Below are 26,463 nucleotides of genomic sequence, written 5' to 3' on the forward strand. Positions count from 1 at the left end.
AAACACTAAGCATTAAAAGTCCTTCTTCCTGAGAATCAATTAGCTGGAAGGAACCCAGCAGCACTATTAGGCAAGAATTTAACCAGCATTTTCCCCTTTAACCTTGAAGGCAGAGCTGACAGAACATTTCTGAGATCCAGCTTCAAGCTCAACAAACATCATAGCCCAGCAGGGGCTGTGCTTCTGGAAAGAGCCACAGGATGAAAGTAACATTATTCTATTAACTCTGAATCTCCTCCTCCTCCTTCTTTTTGTCTTACACTGAGCTCTCTCTCTGAAAAATAACATTTCTTAGATCTCCTTTCTGCCCCTCTGCTATGACAGTTCACATGTAAGTAGAGTCCCATGTTCTGTACTGAAAAGCTGCTTCCTCTAGTAACCTCTAGGGGGCAATGTCTCCACGAGAAGAATCAACCTCACTCCTTCGGCAGGGGTAGTGTTCATCTTAATGCTGCACTGCCTCCTTCTAGTGTAAGTCAGAGTCAGCTGTAGACAGGTAAAGTAAGGCCAGAAAAATGAGCTCCAAGGGCTGGACCTCTGGGTTAAGGATATTTTTGGCCAAGTAGTGAACAGAATGCAGCTCCCAACAACACTAAAGAGCCTCACACTCCTTACCTTTATCACTACCTCTGAATATTCTGGACACAGGTCCTTTTACCTACATGTTTTTGGCCAAGTAAAGGTCAGGAGGGTGCTCCGGACAGGAATAAGCCTCATGCTCTTTCCCTTTATCCTCACCTCTGAATGATATCTGGATACAGGCCCATTTACTTACCGTAGTTACATCAGCCTTCCACTGGTACTGCAGTTGTTACAGGAATCCTAAAATGTAAAAGAGCCAAACTCTATGTATGTTCCATCAGAAAAAATCTACTACGTGTTAGTAAAACTCAGGGTACCAAGAAATGAATATCACTGTTCACCAATTTGCATCCCAATTGCCTCATCTAATTCCTGATCTTGGATCATGGGTAGACATCTTAAGTTTCCCCACCTATTTCCAGCTGCTATTTTTACATAGTTAGAGGATCAGCACAGCCTTAAGTGCTTTTACCATTTATGTGTTTCTTGCAGGTGAAAAAAAAAAAAATTCAATAAATTTGTTTTAAAGAAAAGAGCAGCAAGCTTCAGACCAGGGATGGGGATCAGACCCTGCAGCTGCTCCCAGCCCAAGGGGTTCCGCCATTACTATGCCTCATGTGCAACGTGTTCCACATATGGGTAATTCCACGTCAACTGGTCCAATTTCAAGGAGTGTCCCCACTCGACTTCTTCTGCAGATAGATAAAAGCGGGCCCTAAAGATCATGTCCCAAAACTTTTGTTATCCTCTCCTGAAACAGTGTCATCGCTTTCTGAGATGGTTGAGTGGAGAGCTCTGGACTAGAGAATGACACGGGGACAAATTTTCCCCTGTCCTTGCAGGAACTCATTTTCCCGTCCCATCCCAGCGACTTCTTTTCCTGTCCCTGCCCCATTCCTGTAAGTTCTGCCTTATGATTTTAAAGTGTTTGAGGCTTGTGCAGATAAGGACAGAGCTTGCAGGAATGGAGCAGGGACAGGAAAAGAAGTCGCTGGGATGGGACGGGAAAATTAGTTCCTGCAAGGACAGGGGAAAATTTGTCCCTGTGTCATTCTCTACTCTGGACCACTCGACATGGAATGACCCACACGCAATACTTGTAGTGCAAAACCAAAAATTACATGCTAGAAAACCAAACACAACACAAAAAATTAGACTGCAACAGAAATCTAGAGACATTCATTTCTGCTTTTCCATGTAACTTCTACAGAGACAATCTGCAGGGGGTTTGAGTTTAGCAGTGACAGATTCACTCAGACTTCAGGCTTATGAAGATAGAAGCAGGCAATTTCCCTAATTAATAGCATAGATATGCCTTCGGTTGGAAAATATTAAGTTCAGTACATTCTATTAACATTCCAACAACCCAAGCAAAATAAACTCAGAAATTAATCCTCAAAGCGGATTCAACTCAAGTCCAGCACATGGGCTCACTGGCCCCACAAACCTCTGACAGCAACTGTCTCAAACAGCTTTCTTTAGAGAACAGTCCAATTTCCCTGGAAGCACCTTTGTTAATAATTTACTAAGCAATAGCAAACAACCTATCAAGATAACTTTGTTTCAACAGTTTTCATAACAGAAATAAAAGGTTTAAAATGCTTTTAAAAGTTCCTCTGGCTCAGATACACCCACGCTACAAACATGGGGCAATGAGGAACTGCTGTAGAGATCTTCAGCAGAGCCATAAGCATATATGTAAAGCATGAATACAGCACAGAGAACTAGAAAACAGGTTTTCATTGGAGTCTGAACACCCAGAGATATGGAGCTACAAGCTAAAAGGAAAGGCAAAAAATGATTCTCTCCCAGCTTTTCTAAGTACAAAAGAGGTGGGAGCAAGAGCAGGCCTCTCTGCAAGACTGTGAAAAACTGCAGAAGACCTTAAGAAATTTGAAGAGTGGCTGGTGAAAATGAATGTGGACAAATGCAAAGTGATGCACACTGGGAAGAATAATCCAAATCATACTTACTTGATGAAAGGGTTTACCTCGGTGTATCACAAACTGTGTGCCGCCAGACGCCAGGGAGGAGGAGAGGCGCCAATGCCCACAGGATGTGCCTTTCACGGCAAGAGCACATCCTGTAGGCAGTCAGCTGCTGCCAGCGTCTCTCCTCCTCCCTTCTGCGCCTCTTCTTTTTCAGCACCCCCCCTCCCCCTGCTCACTGGCGGCTCAGGGTCCCATCTGGAAGGCCTCTGAACATGTGCAGATGTCAACATAATAACATGCAGCATCTGCGCTCTTCTGGGTGCCCTCGAGCGGCAGTCACCAGTTTAGTGTGCCGCGGCTCATAAAGTTTGCGAGACACTGGTCTACCTTGCGAGTCAGCACCCAATAAAAATCTGGGCATCACTGAAGTCACTGCACTGTAGCTCTAACCGTTGTGCCACACTCTCCTCCAACACAAAATAGGAGAAAAAATGGTTTCACTCAAAGAAAGTTAAGCTCTGGAACTCGTTGCTGAAGGAAATGGTAACAGCAGGTTCTACTATTTAGAGAATGACATGGTGACAGAATTCATCACCACAGGAAACCATCCCCATGTCATTGTTTAAGAAGAAAGGAAGAATCAGAGTATGAATGGGCCCAGTCACTAACCCTCAAGTCTTGCATTGAAGAAGGACTCAGGTTGACAGACACTAAATGACACAGGATGGTTAGAACATACTGGGAGAGACTGAAGGTCCATCAAGCCCAGGATCCTGTTTCCAACAGTGGCCAACCCAGGTCTCAAGCACCTGGTAGAAACCCAAGAGTAGCAACATTTCAGAGCTGAGATTGTGATGTCATAATGCCTCATTCCACCAATGCCTAAGACCCAACCTCATCAGTGGATGTCACAGTGGCTTGATTGTTCTATATTAGGCTTACATAAGAATCAGAGTATGAATGGACCCAGACATTGACCCTCAAGCCTTGCATTGAAGAATGCTGGTGTAGAAGGACTGAGGTTGAGATAAGACACTAAAGAACGATGCAGGATGGTTTCCCATGGTTATCCGCGGGGATGAGATGAATTTTGTCACCGTGTCATTCTCTACTACTACTATTATTATTAATTATTTCTATAGTGCTACCAGACATACGCAGCACTGTACAGAGTCACAAAGAAGACAGTGTCTGCTCAAAAGAGCTTACAGTCTAAACAGACAAGACAAACAGGATGTCATAGATATAGTTAAGGGGAAGGATTAATCATCTGGCTGGGTTGGTGGGGAGTAAGGTTATGGATTGAAGGCTATATCAAAAAGGTGGGTTTTCAGTCTGCTTTTAAACAAGGAAAGAGGCTTGGCTGACAAACTCGGGTAATTTATTCCAGGCATAGGAGGCAGCTAGATGAAAGATTTTTAAAAGATTTGGATAAATTCATGGAGGAAAATTCTATAGTCTTCTTTCAAGACAGACATGGGGGAAGCCACTGTTTGCCCTGGGATTAGTAGCATAGAATGTTGCTGCTCTTTCGGATTCTGTCAGGTACTTGTGGCCAAGTTTGGTCACGGCTGAAAACAGAACACCGAGCAAGATGCACCACTGGTCTGACCCAGTATGGATATTCTTATGTAGGAAGCACATTTTTCCCACCATCCTCCAGCAGTCACTACTTCCCTATTGCTAGCACAAGTTGGAGACTAAGGGAAGGGAGAGTACTGTAGCGTGAACTGGCACAAAGATTAGGGAGGAGAGGATCTGGTGGGCTCTGTTCAGAGACATGTGGTGCTGGGAAAGAAGACTAGGATAAATGGAAAGAGTGAAGAACTTGTTTTCTGGTACATGCTAGTACCAGTCTGAACCTCTGATAGGTAAATGCCACCAGTAGGCACCTTTATTTCTTAGCCATATGCAACACAAACTCCACAAGTTGCTTTTTTATTTTTTTTTTGGGGGGTGGGGGTGGGGGGTGCAAGAGTATGACTGGTGGGTAGAGATGGGCAGTGAACACACTGGATTCACGTTTACTTTGAAGCTAGGGAGAGGTAACTTAGCATGGGCAAAGGGAGGTAATGGGCTCCTCCACTGGATTTATTCAGGTATCAGCTAGTCTACGTAAGGCTGTGATGGTGATTCTCTGTCCACACTGGGGGTTTGGTTTTTGTGACTATCAAGGATACTTATCAGTTGTTTAAGTCAGACACTACCAAAAAAACATAGCACATCATTACCAATAGAAGACAGCTAGGGCTATAGTTGGGTTGGGCAAATGACCGAGATGGGAAAGAGGATGTGAGGAAGTAGGGAGAATAGTTAATGAGAAAAGGTGTAAGGGAAAAAAGGGTGAATCCCACTGTCAATGTTTTGCAGGTTACAGGTGAAGAGTAAACTCTGCAAAATAAAGTGTACAGGGCACACTATGAAATGTAGGGAAGCCTAGTTAACATGAGTAGAACAAGGAAAGTAGGAAAGGGTTAACAGAATGGTATGTACAGTACAGTCGTATCTTTCCTAGAACACACAGTGGATAGATGGAGGAACAAATGTTTTTCATACATACATAAAAAGAAAAAGAAGATAAGAAGAAAACAAATATCAAGCTACCCTTGCTGATTCTGGGAGAGATGTCAGGGTCTATACAGTCTAAGATAACCTTGTTGTGTCTACATTACTGATTTATTGCAACGTCTGCGTAAATTATCTAGGGCAGAAAGACAGTATGTTCCAAACAGAGAACAGCTGCTAGGCTCTTCTGAGCAAGATTAAGCAATCAAGCAGATGTTTCAGGTGACAGTCTGACCCAGGCTGTTGGGGGGCAAGAGCGCTCTAAAGCAGCATTCCTCAGGCCAGCACTGGAGGAGCAGTCTGGTTTTCAGGATCTCAACCGATTTCTTGAACTCAGATATTGTGTCTCCATCACCTCCACTGGGAAGCTGATCAATACAAGCACTAACATCTCCTCACTTTGACTTTGTGCAGACACATCACATCTGTCCATCTCTAATCCTTCAAAACCATCCAAGGCTCTAAAGCAGCCCTTAAAAAGTCAGAGTGGTGCCTCTGGCACTTTCTGAAGTTTCGGACAATGTCGAATATATATTCTGTCAGACACCGTTGTTTTGTCTACTTAAGTTTAGCTAGCTTTCCATTAATACGCAGACTTCTGAAAACCATTGAAGGTCTACCTCATTTCCATTCCTACTTGGGTCTGAACTTACATGCATTACATAATGTACCAGGGAGGGAAAGGCCCGGCATTGTAGACTTGGCCTTAGAGAAGGAGGGACTGAGTGTCCCTCCTGCTCCCAACTTAAAAGGTTCAAAGGGGGGTTGAGGGGAGGACCTTTTTTCAGGGGGGTAGGAGATGATTGGCGCGGGGGGCCTTCATGGCAGGAGGGAGTGGGAATTTGTCCATATTAAATTTCATCTGCCACTTGGATGCCCAGTTTTCCATTTTTCTAAGGTTTGCCTACAATTTTTCACAGTATGGATGCAATTTCACAACTTTGAACAGTTTAGTGACATCTGCAAATTTAATCACTTCACTCGTCATTCCAATTTCCAGATCATTTATAAATATGTTAAATAGCAGCAGTCCCAGTACAGATCCCTCAGCTCAAGACTATTTATCCTCCTCCATTGAGAAAAATGGCCATTTAATCCTACTCTCTTTTCTGTCCAATAACCAATTCCTAATCCACAACTGAACTTTGCCACCTATCCCTTGACTCTCGTGAGGAACTTTGTCGAAAGCTTTCTGAAAATCTACATACACTACGTCAACCACTCCTCCTTTATCCACATGTTTATTCACACCTTCAAAGAAATACAGCAAATTGGTGAGGCAAGACTACCTTTGGCTGAACTCATGCCGACTCTGTCCCATTAAACCATGCTTATCTACATGTTTCGTAATTTTATTTTGTTAAGTACTCTGGTCAATTGGAGGGTCTGTTAGCCAGTGAAGTTTTTGCTGGGAGGGCATGATATAGTCATGCTGTTTACAGCCCAATCTCAGTTGTGCTACAGAATTCTGAACGAAACAGAAAAGGTGAAAACTATGGGGAATTCCATTCCCTCTCTTCAGATCAACTCTCAGTGCCTAATCTTTACCTTCTAAGTCCTGCTGTTCCATTCCTTTATTATTAAAGTTTGTTTAACTCATGTTATTGTTTTGTAGTTTACCCCCTGAAGAAGGCTTTTAGGCAAAACCGGGATCCTAGTTGGGACTTTGGCAGCACAGAAGTTAATGGACAATAAGGAAAACTTTTGACAGCACCAAATATCGCATTCCATATCTTTGGAAGAGGAGTTATTGTTTGAGAAGATAAGTGCACTTTATTCCCTTCTCTTATAGCATTATGTATAACAAGTGCGATGACAGAATATTTTTGAATAAGAAATTGAACAAAGAGCTAAGTTTTAGCCATTTTGTGAGCACTTTGCACTACTTTTTGTGCTTAGATGCATGAGAGAATGTGAGTTTATATGAGTGGAATTGGCATAATTGGAAGCAGATATTATTCTAGGTTTTTTTTAAAGTAGACTGAACAAGAAACCTGGGATTTAAAGATATAATATTCCCTTATCATTAGTAAAAGCCTTTATTATTTAACATATGGTATCACGGGGGTATCCATTTTAACAGGGGTGCCAAGCAATGCAGGGGTGGGGGGATAAGGACCCACAGCACCGGGCAAGGTCCCTGGGGACTGAGCCTAAAGCCACAGCCAGTAGATCAAGTGCAAACTGACGGCTCTGGCACCAAGCTCCGTTCTCTACTAGGCAAAGACCAAATCCATAAGCCTTAGGTTCAACCACACTGTGCAGTGGTGACCAGCAAGGCAGGGAGCTAGGCCTGGACAAGAACATAGAGGCACTGAACAGCAACATACTGCTTGCTGAAGGTAGAGAAAAACATTGGAACCTTCCAGGAGGCACCACAGCTTATCCAGTGATGTCACAAGTACAGAATTCAGTCTTTTCTCTAAGAAGGGATGACCCATTTGTACAGAAATAGTGGTTTTCCTAGACATTATAGAAACAGAGATACATGATGGCAGATAAAAGGTTGAATGGCCCCAGCCAGTCTGCCCATCCATAACATCCGCTATCTCCTCCTCTCCCTAAGAGGCAGAGAAAAGGTTGAATTACTACTAAATTGTATGGTTTGTACTGGCTGACAGACTTGTATAAGATTCAAAATTTGGAAGCTTATTTGGCAGTTACTTCAACATGATCCAGTCTACATGAATCAAGTGTTAAAGATATATTAACCAACACATTTAGGTCTGAAGGCTCATTTCAGCTCTAGACTTCAACATTTTCAAAGCTATAATTTCTAGATACTAGAGAATCTGCATTTTCTATCACAGGTCCAAGGGAATGGAAATTCCCTCTGACACCGAGACAGAGTAGAGATGTCAGAGGGTTCTGAAGGAGCTAAGACAAGAAATAGCAGGCACAATCCAGCATGTTTGTAACCTATCCTTGAAAACTGGAGAGGTACCAGAGGACTGGAAATTGGCGAATGTCACACCTATCTTCAAAAAGGGATCGAGGGGTGACCCCGGGAACTACAGGCCGGTGAGCCTGACTTCAATTATAGGGAAGATGGTGGAAGCTATGATAAAGGACGGCATTTGCGAGCACATTGAGAGAAATGGCCTACTGAGAACAAGCCAGCACGGATTCTGTAAGGGAAGGTCATGCTTAACGAACCTTCTGTACTTCTTTGAAGGAATAAGCAGTCAAGTGGACAATGGGGAACCCATCGACATCATTTACCTCGATTTTCAAAAGGCTTTCGACAAGGTGCCACATGAAAGGCTGCTTAGGAAGCTGTGGAACCACGGGGTGGGAGGGGATGTGCACCGATGGATAGAGCACTGGTTGTCGGGTAGACTGCAGAGGGTCGGAATGAAGGGCCAATATTCTGACTGGCGGGGAGTCACGAGCGGTGTGCCGCAGGGATCGGTGCTGGGGCCGTTACTCTTCAACATATTTATCAATGACCTGGAAAAGGAGGCAAAGTGCGAGGTTATAAAATTTGCAGACGATACCAAACTGTGCGGCAGAGTTAGCTCCAGGGAGGAGTGTGAGGACCTGCAAAGGGACCTAGACAAGCTGGAAGACTGGGCGAACAAATGGCAAATGCGCTTTAACGTGGAAAAATGCAAGGTCATGCATATAGGGAAAAAAAACCCGTTGTTCAACTACAAATTGGGGGGGGGCATTGTTGGGAGAAAGCAGTCTTGAGAGAGACTTGGGAGTGCTGGTGGATGCATCACTGAAGCCATCTGCACAGTGCGCAGCGGCCTCAAAAAAAGCCAACAGGATGCTGGGCATCATAAAAAGGGGCATAACAACCAGGACGAGGGAAGTCATCTTGCCACTGTATCGAGCGATGGTGCGTCCGCATCTGGAATATTGCGTTCAATATTGGTCGCCGTACCTCAAGAAGGACATGGCGGTACTCGAGAGAGTCCAAAGGAGAGCAACGAAACTGGTAAGAGGGCTGGAACACTGCCCATATGCCGAGAGGTTGGATAGGCTGGGGCTCTTCTCTCTGGAAAAAAGGAGGCTCAGGGGTGATATGATAGAGACCTTCAAGATCATGAGGGGCATAGAGAGGGTAGATAGGGACAGATTCTTCAGGCTGAAGGGGACAACAGGTACGAGGGGGCATTCGGAGAAACTGAAGGGAGATAGGTTCAAAACGAATGCAAGGAAGTTTTTTTTCACCCAAAGGGTCGTGGACACTTGGAATGCGCTACCGGAGGACATGATTGGGCAGAGTACGGTACAAGGATTCAAACAGAGACTGGACGGATTCCTGAGGGATAAAGGGATCGTGGGATACTGAGAAAGCTAACCAGAAAATAAGTATAGAAACCCGACCAGGTCGTGCATGTGCAAGACCGGAGGGCTAGGACTTTGATGGGAAGATAGGACTCAATAGGAAACCAAGGTGGCATGGGGGCCCCTTCTGGTGATTTGGACAGGTCGTGACCTGTCTGGGCCGCCGCGGGAGCGGACTGCTGGGCAAGATGGACCTATGGTCTGACCCGGCGGAGGCACTGCTTATGTTCTTATGTTCTTAAGAAACAGCTAAAAATTCATTTACTCAAACTAGCTGATTTTACAAGAACTCATCAATATGAGATATTTTAGTTACAGTGTATTTGTTTTTTTATATTTAAAACTGATTTTGTATTGCATTTTATGTGTTAACTTGTATTTGTGCATGTGATTTGTAATCTGCCTAGTCAGTCAGAATAAAAACATAAATTAAACAAATTTTTTAAAATAGATGTAATCCAAAGCCAGGTGTGCAATCTGCTTGCTCAGCTATTAAACAAAATCTATTTAGAGATGGAGTCCTTTTGTTAAAAAAACAACCCTATATATCAGCCCTTACATTGCAGATTTGGTTCTGCTTACTGAGGCATAACATTTGTCCAACTTCCTCTTTATTATGCTGTAAAATAGCCAACAGCTTCCAGTACCAGCACACGCTTCCAACTGCAGAATAGCACAGCACACAATCTAGGAAACATTAGTCTAACATTACAAAGCCACAATGCACTGGAAGCATGAGGCTGCCCTGTGACTTTCAGCTCAAGCCTGTGGAAAGCAAGAGAGAGAACTGTTGCCACCGTAGTGACCCCAGCAATTACAGTCAACAATTAGCAACAATGCGCTTTGGAGGTACCCCAAAAAGACCTCAAAAATAGATCAATGAAACTGGATTTAAATAGGATTAAGAAAATGACTTAAATTCTTAACAATGCAGCAGCTTATCAACATGGCTGAGATAGGACAGAGCCTCTCCGATTTTAAAAGATTTGACAGGTTACCCATTTAATTTAGATGTACATTGAAGCTTCTTATTACCTTTTTAACGCGAAATGTGGATTAGCCCTCATCTACAAGGGTCTGTATCCCTCAATGATCTGAGAGATTGGAACTTGATTTTTTTTTTCTGGAGATTTTTTCTGTAAAATGCTTTAAGTTGGCATCAACTAGAAACCAAACACTGAAGAAACTGGTACCCCAAAATGGGAACAGGCTCACAAAAGAAATCCAATTAGAAATATACTATAAAAAAATTTATCAGACAAATTAAAATTTGGCTGTTTGAACAATGGGTGAAACAAACCTTATTGTGGATGAGACTTGTTATAGAGATAGTTTTAGAATTTACTTGGTTAGATAGGCTATATACTGTATTATCAAGAATTAAAATCCGAGATAGATTTATTTTAGTCAAGAGATCTTTATACAAGTGAAACTTTTTTTGTTTGTTTTGAATGTGCTACTTTTCTAAGCCACCTCAACCCTTTAAAGAGAATTTGCAGGCCTACCTCTGTGTGGAAAGATATTTCTAATAAACAATATTAGCAATGAATTAAAGAGTCAAGAGTTGTCTGCTCAACCACTGTGACATTTCATAAAATACTTACATGAAAGTGCAACTTACCCGTTGTTCCACTGGTTCCTCGCTGGGGGGACAAGAGATGCTGCTTATCTCTAGAATGGATGAGCTACTGGGGGCATCGGTGGTGGATGAGGACCTGGGCCGCCCCGAATGCAGAAGGCTGATCATATCATGTCCAGACTTCCTGCTGAACTGTGGGCTTCCCTTCGGGGGCTCTGCCTTCCCTCTCTTGCTGTGCAGGCTGGTGCCCCTCTTCATCTTCGGAGGTGCTCGGATCTGCAGCAGCACACGGTTCAAAGCAGTGGGCTGGCTAGAAGGCTGAGGAAGTCCATCTGCCTCAGTGCCAGCAGTCTGGCTCTGCAGATCTGGTTCAGGCTCGGGATCAGTCTGTGCTTGCTGCACATCATGAGGAGAGACAGATGACCTCCTACGCTGTGGCTGGAAGAGTTGCTTCAAGCCCTGGCCAATCACATTAATGTTCTCCAGAGCATTATGGGTAATTTTAGATAACTTTTGTTCAGATTCAGGCAGTTTCTTGGCCTCTTGGTCATTATTTTTACCTTCAGGATCAAGGTCATCATAGGGCTGCTCACTGCCGGAAGGCTCCATCAGCAGGCACCCAGCATACGTCTCAGAAAATTCATAAATACTGTCACTTGTTCAATTCCGTCTCCTTTTAAATTGTTCATAAACCCACGGGACTCAAATCACTAGTTTAGGAGATGTGCAACAGTTTAAGCCATGCAACTGTGACTCAGTGTTCTCAGTTTCCTCTGTAAAACAAAAATATAAAGCAGACTTGATAAGTTCACGGGCAAACTACAGGGTCTAAAATTAGATGCACTAAACATGAAGATCAAAATGAATTCAATCAGAAGACAAGTGAAATCTGGCTTCCAATCAGATCACCAGGACTAGCATAGTGAATGCAAAGTGATGAATCATTTACTAGAAACATTATCTATATCTTTTCTATGCTGCCAGGCTCTGGCTCACAAAACAGAGTGCCTTCTTTAAGATATGCTTGCCACGATTACCCAGCTACAATTTCAAAACTCAAAATAATTATTTTGCTCCACAGCACACATTGAATTTTATAACTCCTACTCATTTTTAGATATAAGATTTTGCTAATCACCATAGCACTTAATTATGAGCTCTCTACTAATGCCTGAAGAATTTGGGGATGTGCATTATGCTAGGGCATCACACCTAAAATAAAAATGAAAGGATTTTATTCCCCAACATCCTTTCACTCATGAACAGGGACAGATTAATATTATACTCTACAATATCAGGCGCTATGCAGCTTTTGCACAATCTGACATCACAACATGGAGTGTGTGGCGCAGTGGTTAAAGCTACAGCTTCAGCACCCTGAGGTTGTGGGTTCAAACTCACACTGCTTCTTGTGACCCTGGGCAAGTCACTTAATCCCCCCCATTGCCCCAGGTACATTAGAGAGATTGCGAGCCCACCAAATGCATGAGTATCTGAATAAATTCATGTAAATCATTCTGAACTCTCCTGGGAGAACAGTACAGAAAATTGAATAAATAAAATAATAAAATAAATTATACCATCAGTGTTGCCAAAATGTCACATCAGAGCATGTACACTATCCATTCTGCACACGGCAGCTACACTGGCTGTTCAAGGTTACATTTATTTGATAAAACATCTATGGTCTTGACCTGCTCCATTACCACAGATTCAATAGACCACAAACTCCAAAAGTCTCTTAGTTCATTATTGTAATGGAAGAAATGTTCTAATGTGGCAGTTTCAAAGAACACCACAAACTGGTGTGTTGGGAAGATAAAGGCTGGGGTTTTGTCAACTGACATCATAGAAAGAAAAACGAAGGAGGCTGAGAAACCATTTCATTTTCCACTCTCATTAAGTGAATCAGGCTACTTGGTCAAAATTAAAGAATTCCTTAATTTTTGTTTTAGGCTTAAATGTGCAGGTTCACATCTCCTGCCTTGACTTTCTTTCATATTAGAGAATAGTTAAGCTCTGGAACGCATTGCCAGAGGATGTGGTAAAAGTGATTAACGTAGCTGGTTTTAAAAAAAGGTTTGGACAGGTTCCTGGAGGAAAAGTCCAGAGTCTGCTATTAAGACAGACATAGGGGAAGTCGCTGCTTGCCCTGGAACTGGTAGCATGGAATGTTGCCAATATTTGGTTTTATTTCAGGTACCTGTGACCTGGATTGGCCACTGTGGACCATTGGTCTGATCCAGTATGGCTATTCTTGCTTCACTTCCTATATTCTACAGTGACTTATTCCTGACCAAATCCAAAGGCCTTCTTACTTGATCCCCACCTGCTTCTCACGTGGATTTCAGTACTTTATGCTCTCTTAGTTTTCTTCTTAAACTCTTCCATCTCAGCTTTAGTATGTGCTCTGGTGGGTTCTCCCACTATGAAATCCATGTACTTCAAAGCTCTGTCTTGGAACCTCTTCATTGGCGTTCTAATCTCCACCCAGCTCTCTAACACAAGAGAGAAGGTAGCAATGTGCCAGTTTCTATTTTAGCACCATCTTTATGCAAATGACTCCCAGATCTACCTCTTTAAACTAGAAATTTCACTAGAAATCCAGCACCAAATCTGAGCCTGCTTGTCTGACACTACTACCTGAATATTCCACCATCAAATTAACAAGGTCAAGAAAGAGTTTATCATTTTTCCTCACAAACCCACTTCTGCTTTTTTATCCTTTATTGCTGGGGATAACACCGACAACTTTGGTTCTTCTCCATACTCTAAAAAGTTCACTTCTTTATATCGTCACCAAAATCTACCTCTTCCTTCCTGAACAGACTATTACCACAAACATTATCCACATCTCATCTCTCTCTCTCTCCCCAATTAATTCATGCAGTCAAGTGGAGTGGAGGAGTGGCCTAGTGGTTAGGGCTGCAGCCTCAGCATCCTAAAGTTGAGGGTTCAATCCCAGCAGTGCTCCTTGTGATCCTGGGCAAGTCACTTAACCCTCCATCGCCTCAGGTACCATAGTTAGCTCACCAGGACAGAGGGGGAAAATACTTAGTACCTGCTCACTATTCAGTGTACAAGCCCCCCTCTATATTTGCAGGTTTAGGACTTGCAACTTCGGTTATTCATGAGTTTCTAAACCCTGACCCACTCCACCTCCCAGACCTTTCCACACCTTACTTTTAAAGCCTGGTGGTAGGTCGGTCTATCAGTGAAGTGGGACAAAAGTGATCCTCCATTGCTCCTGCCCCATGAACAAAAATGGCTACCATGAGTTCCAGTTGTCTTGCGAGATTCCAGTAGGAAGACATGGCAGCCATTTTTGTAAGGTGCAGAGAGATCCAGGAGGCAGGGGTGGGTCAGAGTCAGCCCTAAAGTTATTCGTGGGCTGGCTTTGCACCTAACCCCCGTGAATATGGAGGGAGGAGTAAACCGTTTTGAAATCTATGAAGAAAAGGCGCTTTATCAAATAAAGATATCCAAAACAATTTTGGTGTTGCTACGCTCACAAAACCCCTCTTAGGTCAATTCACTGACCATCCATTTCTGCACACAAGTCAAACTTTTTACTCACCAACAGGTGCATGCATGCTGCATCTCATCTCTCCTGTGTCTTCCTGCCCTCACCTTAAGAATCCCACCAGTCAAGTAGTAAATCACTTAACTGTGCCCATCTCTTCCATCCCCAACTCAACATTTTGTTTTTGCCAGCTTGCATCTTTCAACTTTAAAATATAGGCCGCCGCCGCCGCTTCCTCTCACCTCCGCCCGCCCTCGAGTGAGCGACAGAACGACGCGTATGAGCGACGCCACTGAAAATAGTGAGCGATTGCTCATGCGCTCACCTTAGAGGGAACACTGTTCCAGAGGTATATGGGCAGGACCGCACTCCCTGCGCATCTCCTTCAGGGCTCGGGGCACACAGGAGCGAGGTTCTCGAGCTCCGGGGCGGCCCTGCACCACTCTGAATGGCTGCCGCCAGGTCCCACGAGAACTGGTGGCTGCCATTCAGAGAGCAGCACAGGGCCATGCAGGAGCTCGAGAACCTCGCTCCTGCATGCCGCGAGCCCCAAGCCTGGAAGGAGGTGTGCAGAGCAGGAGCACGGTCCTGCCCATACACTGCTGGACCACCAGGGATAACAGAAAAGGTATGCAAAGGGGTAAAAAAAAAATTATTTGTATCAGATGGTAGGGATCTCTCCTGTTCCGGCCTATCAGATGCCTGCATCAAGTCGGGGGAGGGGGGGGGTCGGATGATGACTGGAATATAGGACGAGACCCCCATTTTTGGGTCTTTTTTTGGCCCAAAAATCTCATCCTATATTCAAGTATATACGATATATGATTTTGCAACCCATTCAAAGTTAGGGATTTTAAAAATGTTATGCTATGTTAATCAGGTTTTCTATTCCACCTTTACCTATTCAGATCAAGATTGGATTACATTACAAGGGGTTGGGTCAGTCACTCAGGACAGTATAAATAAATACTGTATAACAGGAAAAGCTGTTCCAATGACTGGGCTGAGATGGGAAGAGGTCAGAAAAAAAGAAAAACAGCTGCTAACCTTCCAGCTCACAGCCCAGGTTTCACTACACATTTCATGCTGGTTCCATATAGGAATTTTTTTGCCCATCTCTCACTACTGGGCAGATCACATGGGCCTGTCTGGTCTTTTATCTGTCATCACTCACTGTGTTATTTCTATCATTTCTTCAGGCGGACTATTCCAGGGCGGCAACACCCTTTGTACAGTCAAAAGAGGATAATGTCTCCTCACTACCCTGCCAGAAACACACTAAAGGGTATGTGAGGGCAGGATACTCCCATATATCTAAGTCATATTGATTTTATTTGATTATTTTGAATTGAGATTTGTGAAATGCAGCTAGAATGTAAACTGTCCTTGTAGTTGGTGGTACAGAAAATATATATAATTTGAGAAGGTCAGAATACCAGGAATGAACGTGTGCTGAGAAGGATCAAGAGGGAACCTTTCAGTCTGAAAGCAGAGGAAGGATTATAAAAATAAAACCCAAACATTTCCATTTATCCCTTAAAGTATTAGAAGATTGTATATGTAATCAAAATGTAGCATATATCCTGTATAGCTGTTATTATCTAATTGTCTATTGCAATTATTTATTGCATATGTTTGACCTATTCTTGCCTCCTTGAAGGAGTTCACTCAAGGCGGTAAATAAATCCTAATTAATTAATAAATTTTTAAGATTTATTGGCATTTGCATAGGTACATCAGCTCATAGACATGACTGAAGAATGTACAACATACCAGAGTAACATAAAATGCTTTCTCCAGACACAGCATCGTACTATCTGTATCAGCAGAGTTACTGTATCCTAAAGTGGCCAAGGGACTTCCTTCCACTGACAAACTGTTTCAGACTGGCTATGTCTGCATGCTCATACATATAGCAGCAGAGGAACACATCAACTACTGCTGAAAATACAACAGTCACACAGTGAATTCCAGCAAGCCATGTTTCTTCTGACCTTGGGCAAGTCACTTCACTCTCCTCTGCTTCAAGGGCAAGCTTAAACAGAGAGCTCTGGGAACAGGACAGTATCAACTGTACCTGAATGAACTTCTACTGAAAAGGCCTGAGCTGAGTTCAAATCCTGCCACCAGTAGGGTACACAAGGCATGCACCTACCTCCACAGGAAGAAAAGTGCAATGTATACTGAATGCAGACCAGGCACCTGAACACAGTCCCAGTAAATCAGGAATTTCTCCAGGGTTTCTCAGACAAAGCAAGACACATAAGTGACAAAGAAAATAAATCAAGGCATCCAGCATAGAACAAATGCAAACCCCTGAAAATTAGGAACCAGATTCACTTATATGTAACTGGCTAAAGTACTTCAAAACGCAGATAGGATTATAGCCGATGAAACCTGTCAGGTGCAAGCCCAAGGAGCAATACAAAATTGAAAAAGGCTCTTTACACAAAGCATAACTATCCAAATCTGTTTCTGTATGAAAGCAAGAATCAGACTGTTTTGCATGTGTGAGAGAAAGAGAGAATGCTTCACTTTGTACAAGAACAGAAATTTCACCCATTCCCAATGGAATCTACCCCATACCCACTAAGATCCATCCTATCCCCACAATCTCCACCCAGAGCTGCAGGGGTCAATGCTGTTATTAATGTGCTTGCAGGCCTCCCTCTCTTTCCTCCCAACTCCTGTGGGTTTTTTGGCGCTCCAATTGCCTTTTCCAGTATGTTCCAATCCTCATTTTGATGCTCCAGTCACTTCTCAGTGCACTCCAAACCTCATTCTGAAGTCACCAGAGATTTAGACTATCCTCCCGCAGGAATTTCACAGCAACTTCTTCCATTCCTACAGGAATTCATGCAATTCCCATTCCCGTGCAGCTCTCTCTAACACAAGAAAGAAGGCAGCAAACACGTGTGTATGGACTTGCTAATTTCTATTTAGGCACTTTTTCAGCTTATACATTTGATTACTGGTCAGTTTACAACCATAAGTGACAGTGATCTACAGAAGCTAAAAAGAGCCAGACAGAAATCATCACCCCTATAAGGATTTCCATGGTCTTACGTTTACACAGAAATTAAATTATCATAACGAGTTTACATTATCCCAGGAGCACAATTGCCGTGTGTGCTAGCTGCTACCGCCTCCTTTTGAGCAGGTGGTATTTTTCCGGTTAGCGCGCGCTAATCCGGTGCATGCGATAAAACCACTAGCGCACCCTTTGTAAAAGGAGCCCTAAGTGACTTGCCCAAAGCCATACTTTCTTTACTTGTTACTAAATTATTTCACCAGCTCTGAGCTCTGTTGGTGGAAGGAAACAGCATTTCTGAAAGCTTAAAGAATTAAGGATAAGAACCCTCAAAAACAGGATTCATGCAGGGAAATTGACTACTAAAAGCAAAATCCTCTCCAAAACATGACCATCCTCTTTTCCAACAAAATGTATTTATTGAGGCACCCCTACAATGCTGTAAAATCTATATTCAGGTACAATGAGCTTCTATCTTGAAGAACTTCTGTGGGTCCCTAACGCGAAGGGAGAGCACGTCAATGTGACTTGTGAATACAGAGCAGAGAAGTAGGATTTAAACCCTGTTATCCAGGCTCCTAGCTAATCATGCCATTTCTAGATTTTGCCTTATTTGAAGAAGCATTTTTCTATAAATTCAGGAGTAACCCGATATTTAAAAAATCAGTTCTAATACCATGCAAATACCAGGCGCGAACAACTTATGTGGGCTGATATTTCTGCAATAATTTCTTGGCGGTCTGTCCGAAAAGTATTTTGCAATTGCCTTCCCCAATATATTTTAACTGTTAATATATATCAGGTCTGATGAGACTAGTATTTTTTTAAAATTTACTTCACAGAAACACCTCGTAACTTTCTAAAAATCTGTTCGTCTTAGCTACTCCCATCATTCCTCAAAGGAAACCTATGCGGAGAACTCACCAATGTATGTAAAGCTTGAGTGCATGAGAGAAACTAAGCAATTTCAGGGATGGCAACAAGAGCAATAAGACATTTACGTGATTTCCAAACTGAAAAAAGGAGTAAGATCAGAAACAACATAGTAAAGTCAAGTCCTGGCTGTTGTACCCGGATTGCTCTTTTTAAACTGGCCAAACTGTAATAATTCAAGAGTTAACCTCGCAGCCCATGAGCCGACGATCATTTTTTTGGATCTATGAGATTTGTCATGTACACCTACAGAAGCATTTTAGAACACAAGTAATTCAAGTACTTTTTAAAAACCATAAAACACAAATTTCTAAGAGATAGCAACAGAAGCTGTACAGAGAGAAAGAAATTGCCCGAGACACAACTCCACATTCATTTAAATCAGGAAGTCCAAAGCAGAACAGAAGGGAATCTGATCCCTTGTAGCTACTGGACATCTTCCAGCTGCAAATTGCTGAGCTGAACCTTTGCTATTATGTTAGGTATCAGTGTATACCTGAGCATTACAGGAGAGCCAAACAGCGTAACAGACAACACAAACACACAGAAACATTCAGGAAAACACTCTTGTTACCCTCTGGTGGCACTGTAACTCTTCAACCTCTGTCATAACGCAAACACTGATTGAACTCCTGGGACTGGCTGGATACCTCCAGGAAAACATATTCCATACCTGCAGTACAACCAAAGTGCTCTTAAAGCATGAAAAAAGAGTGGAATTTGGGAGGGAGTGATTGTATCTGATCATCTTAAAGTGACAAAACAGGTAGAAAAGGTGATGGGCAAAGCCAGAAAGATGCTCGGGTGCATAGTGAGAGGAATGGGAAGTAGGAAAAAAGAAGCTTTTGCCAATGTATAAGACACTGGTGAGGTCCCATTTGGAATACTGGGAGCAATTCTGGAGAAAGATTTAAAAAGGATAGAGTTGGTCCAGAGAGCAGCTATAAAATCGGTCAGTGATCTCTGTCACAAAAGTGTATGGGGACAGATTTAGAGACCACAATATGTAACTCTGGAAGAAAGGCAGAAGAGAGAGGATATGATTGAGACATTTAAAAATCTCTGTACGATTAATATACAAGAGATGAGTCTTTTTCAAATGACGGAAAATTCTGGAATAAGAGGACATAGGCTCAGGAGTAATCTCCTTCCCCTGCAGATCTTTATAAATTCATAGGTCCATCTAGCGTCTCTTCCTCCACCATCCCTCTCCTGTACTTTGACAGGTGATTGAAGGAGGCAGTTTTTGAATGGATCTTGGGCCTTCCCTCCGTTGCATCCTGCCTGCATAAAAACACCTTGAAAGACAAATCAAATGCACATGTTCACCTCCATCATTTCCAATGGTTCTTATACATTTGAAGACATCTATTGTGGTTCTTGCAAACTAGATGAACTACGTACCATGATGCACTAATTATCTATTTAAATTGACATGGGAAAAGCAATAAAGCATTAATTTGCAGTGAAACTAGTAATCTGCTTTATGCCATCTATAATCGTAGGAAGAGAAAACAATTCTCTGAGCGTTCCTCATCGAACAGACCCATGTGCTGCCTACCTTGTCTTTTATCTTTGTCAGATGTTACTCTTTAGCTGATCATATTCCAAGATTTAACACATACAAAACAGGAGAAACACCTTGTACAATGAGTTTAAAAGAAGGATCTAGGAATTGTTCTCTTTTTGAGGATCTGTGGATGCAGCTACCCAGATGGCAATATGCCACTTTTTGTTTCATATTAGACACTATTAACAATCCAAGTGGGGGAGGCACAATATTCAACAGTAAATCAGCTTATATCTTAGAGCTCACTGCTCGGAGCTAGATTGCTTTTAACTTCCTTGTTGCGTTTCGCGTCATTGTTTTATTTTGCTGCTTCTGGGAACTTGTTTAACTGTTAAATTAACTACTAGATTTTAGAGGTGTAGATGTTCTATTTGCTTGAATTATTTACCCCCCTTTTTTATTAAGCCACGGTGGAGGTTTTTACTGTGGCCAGGAGCGCTAAATGTTCTTACACTGCGCCAATGCTCATAAAATTCCTATGAGCGTCAGAGCATTTAACGTTCCAGGTCGCGGTAGAAACCTCTACCGTAGCTTAGCGAGAGGGCTTTAATTTTTCGATTGATGTATTTGTTGTCTCTCACCCTGGACTCTTTGAAAAGGTGTGCCATAATCTAATAAATTAAAATTAAAAAAAGTTCTAAGATTTTTCAAGGGTTCTGTAACCATGATTACTATCCCTTCCCCCAAATACAAACACAGAATTAATTTAGTAGAGAAATCCATGAACATTGAGTACCAGGTTTTAAGAACATAAGAATAGCCTTACTGGGTCAGACCAATGGTTCATCAGTCCCAGGAGCCCATTCTCATGGTGGCCAATCTAGGTCACTAGCACCTAGCCAAAACCCAAAGAGTAGTAACATTCCATACAGAATCCCAAGGAATAGCAAGATTCTGGAATCCCAAAGAGTAGTAACATTCCATACAGAATCCCAAAGAGTAGCAACATTCCATACAGAATCCCAAGGAATAGCAAGATTCCGGAATCCCAAAGAGTAGCAACATTCCATACAGAATCCCAAGGAATAGCAAGATTCCAGAATCCCAAAGAGTAACAAGATTCTAGAATCTCAAAGAGTAGCAACATTTCATAAAGAATCCCAAGGAATAGCAAGATTCCGGAATCCCAAAGAGTAACAAGATTCTAGAATCTCAAAGAGTGGCAGCATTCCTTGCTACCGATCCAGGACAAGCAGCGGATTCCTCCATGTTTTTCTCAATAACAGACTATGGACTTTTCCTCCAGGAAATTGTCCAAATCTTTCTTAAAACCAGCTATGCTGATTTTTGGCCTCTCTCTCATATTCTATGATCACTGCAAGGACACCACCACCCATAATGCCCTGCAAATTCCCTCTGCAAGAGTGCCGATATCCTGCAGATTTCTATGACCATCAACTGTTCACTATCTTGGTAAGCAGCAACCCATTGGAGTCTCTCTCCTCTTGCTCTAAATTTTAAAGCAAATGGCAGCAGTTAGGCAATAAATCAATCAGCCATTCCTCTACAAATTCATCATACCTTGGTTCATTCGCTCTATATAATGATTGAGCGGTTGTGACAAGTAATCAACTGTCAAAGCAGTGAACTGGAAATCTTACTGGCTCATGCATCAAGGTAATAAGCTACCTCTATCGTACAACACATACAGTAAAGCAGAAATACAGAGGAGAAAAGGTGAAAACACATCAAAAAGACAAAGAATGGAGAGGAGTGAGGTACCCAGTCAAACATATGAGAATGTGGCATCAATCTACATAAAACATGCAAGAAAGGAAAGAAGGGAGACAGACAGACAAAAGACAAGTGAAAAAAGACCAACATTTCACTTCATCTAGACCAGGGGTGCCCAAAATGTCGATCGCATTCTGTTCTCCCTGCTTCCCCAACGCCAGTCCAGGCGCATACAAGTGCCGGGCCCACAGCCTGCCCTTCCCAGACGTCAATTCTGACGTCGGAGAGGAAGTTCCGACATCGGGGGGGGGGGGGGGGGGAGGCTGTGGGCCCGGCGCTTGTATGCGCCAGGCCTGGTGTCAGGGAAGCAGGGAGAAATCGGCGGCAGTAGCTTGGGGGGCATGGAGAGAGAAAGACAGACAGAAAAGAAAGAAAGGGGGGCATGGAGAGAGAGAAAAATAAAGAAATAGGAGGGGCAGGAAGAGAGGAAGAAAAAGTTGGACTCATGAAAGGACAGAGAGAGATGTTGGTTGGGGAACAGAATGAAGTCTGGAGGAGAGGCAGAAAGAAAGAAATATTGGATTTACAGTCAGAAGAAGGAAGTGCAACCAGAGACGCATGAAATCACCAGACAGCAAAGGTAGGAAAAATGATTTTATTTTAAATTTAGTGATCAAAATGTGTCTGAATTTATATCTGCTGTTTATATTTTGCACTATGACCCCCTTTTACTAAACTGCGATGGTGGTTTTTAGTGCAGGGAGCCTATGCATTTCGGAAGCAGCACGGGGCATTCAGCACAACTCCCTGTGCTAAAAACTGCTATCATGGTTTAGTAAAAGGGAAGGAGGTATATTTGTCTATTTTTATATAGTTGTTACTGTTGTGACATTGCATATTTAAAGTCATCTGCCTTGACTGCTTTGAAAAATCCCCTGAATATAAATGATAATTAACATTTTCTCTACGTACAGTGTGCTTTGTATTTTTTAAAATTTTGTTGTTGGTAGATCATTTTAAAAGTAGCTCGCAAGCCAAAAAACTGGAGCTTTTCCAATGCTAGTCGCTGGCATAAATATCTTCCTAGTGTGATGAAACACAACTGAGTGCCATGATCTCCAATGTAGCTGAGCTACAGAAAAGCCAAATACCAATGAACTTAATCTCAGTGTATGACGCCAGGTCAAGGGAGTTCCTATTTGTGGCTGGGACTGTGACTAATCTGTTTGTTACTACTGTGAATGTGTGTTTCAAAACTTCTGAGACAATTCATGTCATATACTATTGTCTATGAAACAAAGGTGATTTTAACTGTAGGTCATAAACCTTGTACCTCTTTCTTTCTCTGTTGGATTTTAAGATGACTTTTTCCTCAGACAATCCAGGTTTACAGTGCTGACATCCTTGATAGGTTTTGCATTGAGAGAGAGAGAAAAAAAGTGCTTTTTCTTTTCAGGTTCATACTATCTCCCATCTCTGCTGCTCAGTAAATTCCATCAGTTGAAGATGAACACAAACAGAGCAGCTTTGGGTATAACATAAAACATAACATAACATCAAGTTCTAGACTGCATTACCTTACAGTTCTATGGGGTTTACAAAAGACTAAAAAGGTAACAATTTGGGAATGAAAACGAGATTAGTTGCTTAAGAACCTAGAAAACAGTGTCTCCTAAATTCTAGATAAAAAAAGGAAATAGTAAGCAGCCTGGTATGAGAGCAAACGTTCATATCTTTTAAACTTGCAACCTTTCACTGATGGATAGACAAATAAGGTGTGAGTTTTACGAGAAAATTTTTGAGTAGACGCTGACAATGAATCCATCAAGTGCAGTGGAGCTTGACCCATCAGGACTCTATAATAGATGCAACCCAATGTGAAGACAATACGTGCCTCAAGCAGTAGCCAATGCAATTCCCAAAACAAAAGAGTGACATGATCGAACTTATTCAATCCAAATAGCTGTGGCATTCTGTATAATTTGCAGCCTGGAGATAGTTTTTTTTTGTTTTTTTTTTAACACCTGCCAGATAGACAATATTACACTAGTCGAGATGACTTAATACTAGTGGGTATGGATGTTATGTGATTTATTAGATGCAACTTAACAAAAGGGGGAATTGTACCATGCAGTTAAATTTATAAATCTCAGGTAGTATTTTGAGCAACCACAAAGTCAAAGATGTTTAAGAAAAAAAATCAAAATTAGAAAACCGTAATGGAATGATGCCTCGGGGTTATTAAAAACTCAAAAGAAACGGCATAACTGTTGTTAAATATAAAAATTTGCAGAACAAGAGTGTCCAGGATATGAAAATTTATGCCGACATCATTTCCTCCTTGACATATACACAACACTCCTGGTTTGCTTCATCACACTGGTTTCCGAAGTGACCTACATTGTAAGGGAGGAGAGTGCTTGGTTGCTTTTTATTACTAAATTTGTACAAGATAAATAAATTACACAGGAGACCAGCACGCTGCTGCTGCTGCCGCTGCTGTTGTGAAATATAGAGAAACAAAATGCAATAAGAATCATTAAGTTCCTGGTAGATTAGACTGACGCTAAGCCATGACAAAAGAAAGCAGAGATCTCCTTCATCCTTACACCTCATGAAACAGCTTCTAGAAGCAGAAGATTTATGCTTCATAACCTGATGGTGACGGAAAAGATCTCAGCCAGAATTTACAGGCTAAATTGTGGGTGATCTTTAGAAGGATCTGGGGCCACATAGGTCGAGAAAGTTTATATCTCGTATGCGATTTAAAACGTAGCTCCTGAATTACTGCGGTGGGTATGGGGGTAGGGTCAGCAAGTTAAGGGTAAAATTGTTTTTTCACAACAAAACTATGTGCTATGCAGTTTACTTGTTCATTCATTATTATTAAAAATATATTTTTTTTTAATTCTGCTTTTTCTTATGTACTATAGGAATATCAATTGAACCAAATGCTTCCTGACAGCAAATCTTAATATTGTTTAAAAAACCCAGGGAATGTTAAAAAAGGTCATCCTTTTATGCTAATTCTACTGAAGGATCACTTTATAGCAACGTGGATTATGCCTTAAGCACAAGTTCACCATCAGCAGAGAAGTCTGCCCTAGGTCTTCAGCTGGCCAGTGTTAGTGCAAGGATGGGGGTGTGGGATTCACATTCATCACCCGCTGTCTTTCAGCTCTCAAACCTCTTTATTAGATAAATGATGATCCTTTTATGTGTTATGACTTATTCACTCAGTATGCCCATTTATACAACCAGAAGTTGTCCAAACCTTGCTTCCTACACTGGTAATCAATCGGCTGCATTACTGTCTCTTGAGGGTCTCCACAAATGGTATAAGAGAAGAAATTATGAGATACGGTATGATAAAACCAATACAAACCATTTCAGTACAGTATCATAGTAACGTAGTAGATACCAGTAGAAAAAAAGCCTGCATGGTTCTTCCAGTCTGCCCAACAAGGTAAGACTCGTAGCATACGATGTGATAGAACGAATGCATATCTGATCTCGAACAGACCTTGCTGTTTTCGGGGCACAGACCATAGAAGTTTGCCCAGCTTTGGACTGGAGTTCTATTCTATTCCGTTTCTTATAGTCTACAAATATCAACTAAGCTTCTATGTAGATCGCAAAAGGCCTCAAACATTCTAGGGTAAAATTAGAAATATCTCTTAGATGAGGCTTATTAACTGCAAAGTGTTAAGTTTTTAATGCTTTTCAAAAATGAAAATAAGAATCAATGTCTCTCAGTTGAAAAGGCAAACTGTTCCATATCTTAGGTCCCTGATATGCAAAGGATAACTAACAAAAAATGAAAACACTATATTTGTCACAAAAGAAAGTGGGAACGGACAATGGACACTCCCAAAAAAACCCCCAATATGTAAAAACATCAAACATCAACTGCAGAGACAGAGTAAGGTATGGATTTTTTACTCTGCATGGAACCAAGGCTATGTATACAGGCTGAATATTATCCAGACCTGGTAAGGGGAGGAGGGTCAATTTAGTTTAAAGCATCCTCTTGGTGACAAGGATTCTTTGCTTATATACTAGGTGCTGAATTTAAAACCTATGAAAGTTGCAAAAAGGACCATAGCACCTGACACCTCTGCACCTCCCAGAGTCTTCTAGAAGCCACATTTCCTCATGTCATATCAAATTTGCTCATAACAAGCACAGAAAAAAATATATTAAGACAGACCTATGCAGATTCTGTCAAAAATAGCTGGACACAGTTACTGCCTGTGACTTGTTGATGGAAGAAAATCAATATACAGAAAAGCACAACCGACAGCAGACTGTATATGTTCATTATATGCCGAGAGTTGTATTTTTTATCATAGGGTTATAGAGGTTTTAGAATTTTGTCCATTTGGTTGCATTTGTGTACGTGGAGATTGATGTTGATATTATAACCCTTGAGAGTAAGATCTGTTTCCAGGATAGGCAGGTCATAAATCTGCATAAAACAAATAAATGCCTGTTCTATTCCTACACTCTGCTGCTTCGTGATGTATCAACACACATCTGCATATTTTTCTCACATAATCAACTGTGGCAGTTATTTTTAGCAAACTGTTTTCCACAAAACTACACTCAATCAAAATTCTTCTAAAATTCCCATAAAGGAACACTAACGAGGCATCATTTTCTCTACAAGCCCACAGTTTTATTCAAAAAAAATAAAACACTACTTTTCAGAAGACGTAGGAAGGAATTCTGTTGCACGATGGCTGCTGCTGAACTAAGCTCATGCAAATTTGGCAGCAA

General features: G+C 41.9%; 1 protein-coding gene across 2 annotated transcripts in view; it reads right to left on the reverse strand.

Moving 5' to 3' along the window:
• The window catches only part of TMCC1 (transmembrane and coiled-coil domain family 1), a 96,292-nt gene that overhangs the window by 63,065 nt on the left and 6,764 nt on the right, over positions 1-26,463 (reverse strand). For both annotated transcript variants that reach the window (XM_033926265.1, XM_033926264.1), the window contains exon 3: positions 10,996-11,726. In XM_033926265.1, the coding sequence (XP_033782156.1) occupies positions 10,996-11,562 (567 nt within the window). In that variant the 5' untranslated portion in view covers positions 11,563-11,726. The remainder of the gene's footprint in view (positions 1-10,995; positions 11,727-26,463) is intronic.

This window comes from Geotrypetes seraphini, chromosome 17, assembly GCF_902459505.1.
Source record: "Geotrypetes seraphini chromosome 17, aGeoSer1.1, whole genome shotgun sequence".
NCBI classification, from domain to species: Eukaryota; Metazoa; Chordata; class Amphibia; order Gymnophiona; family Dermophiidae; genus Geotrypetes; species Geotrypetes seraphini.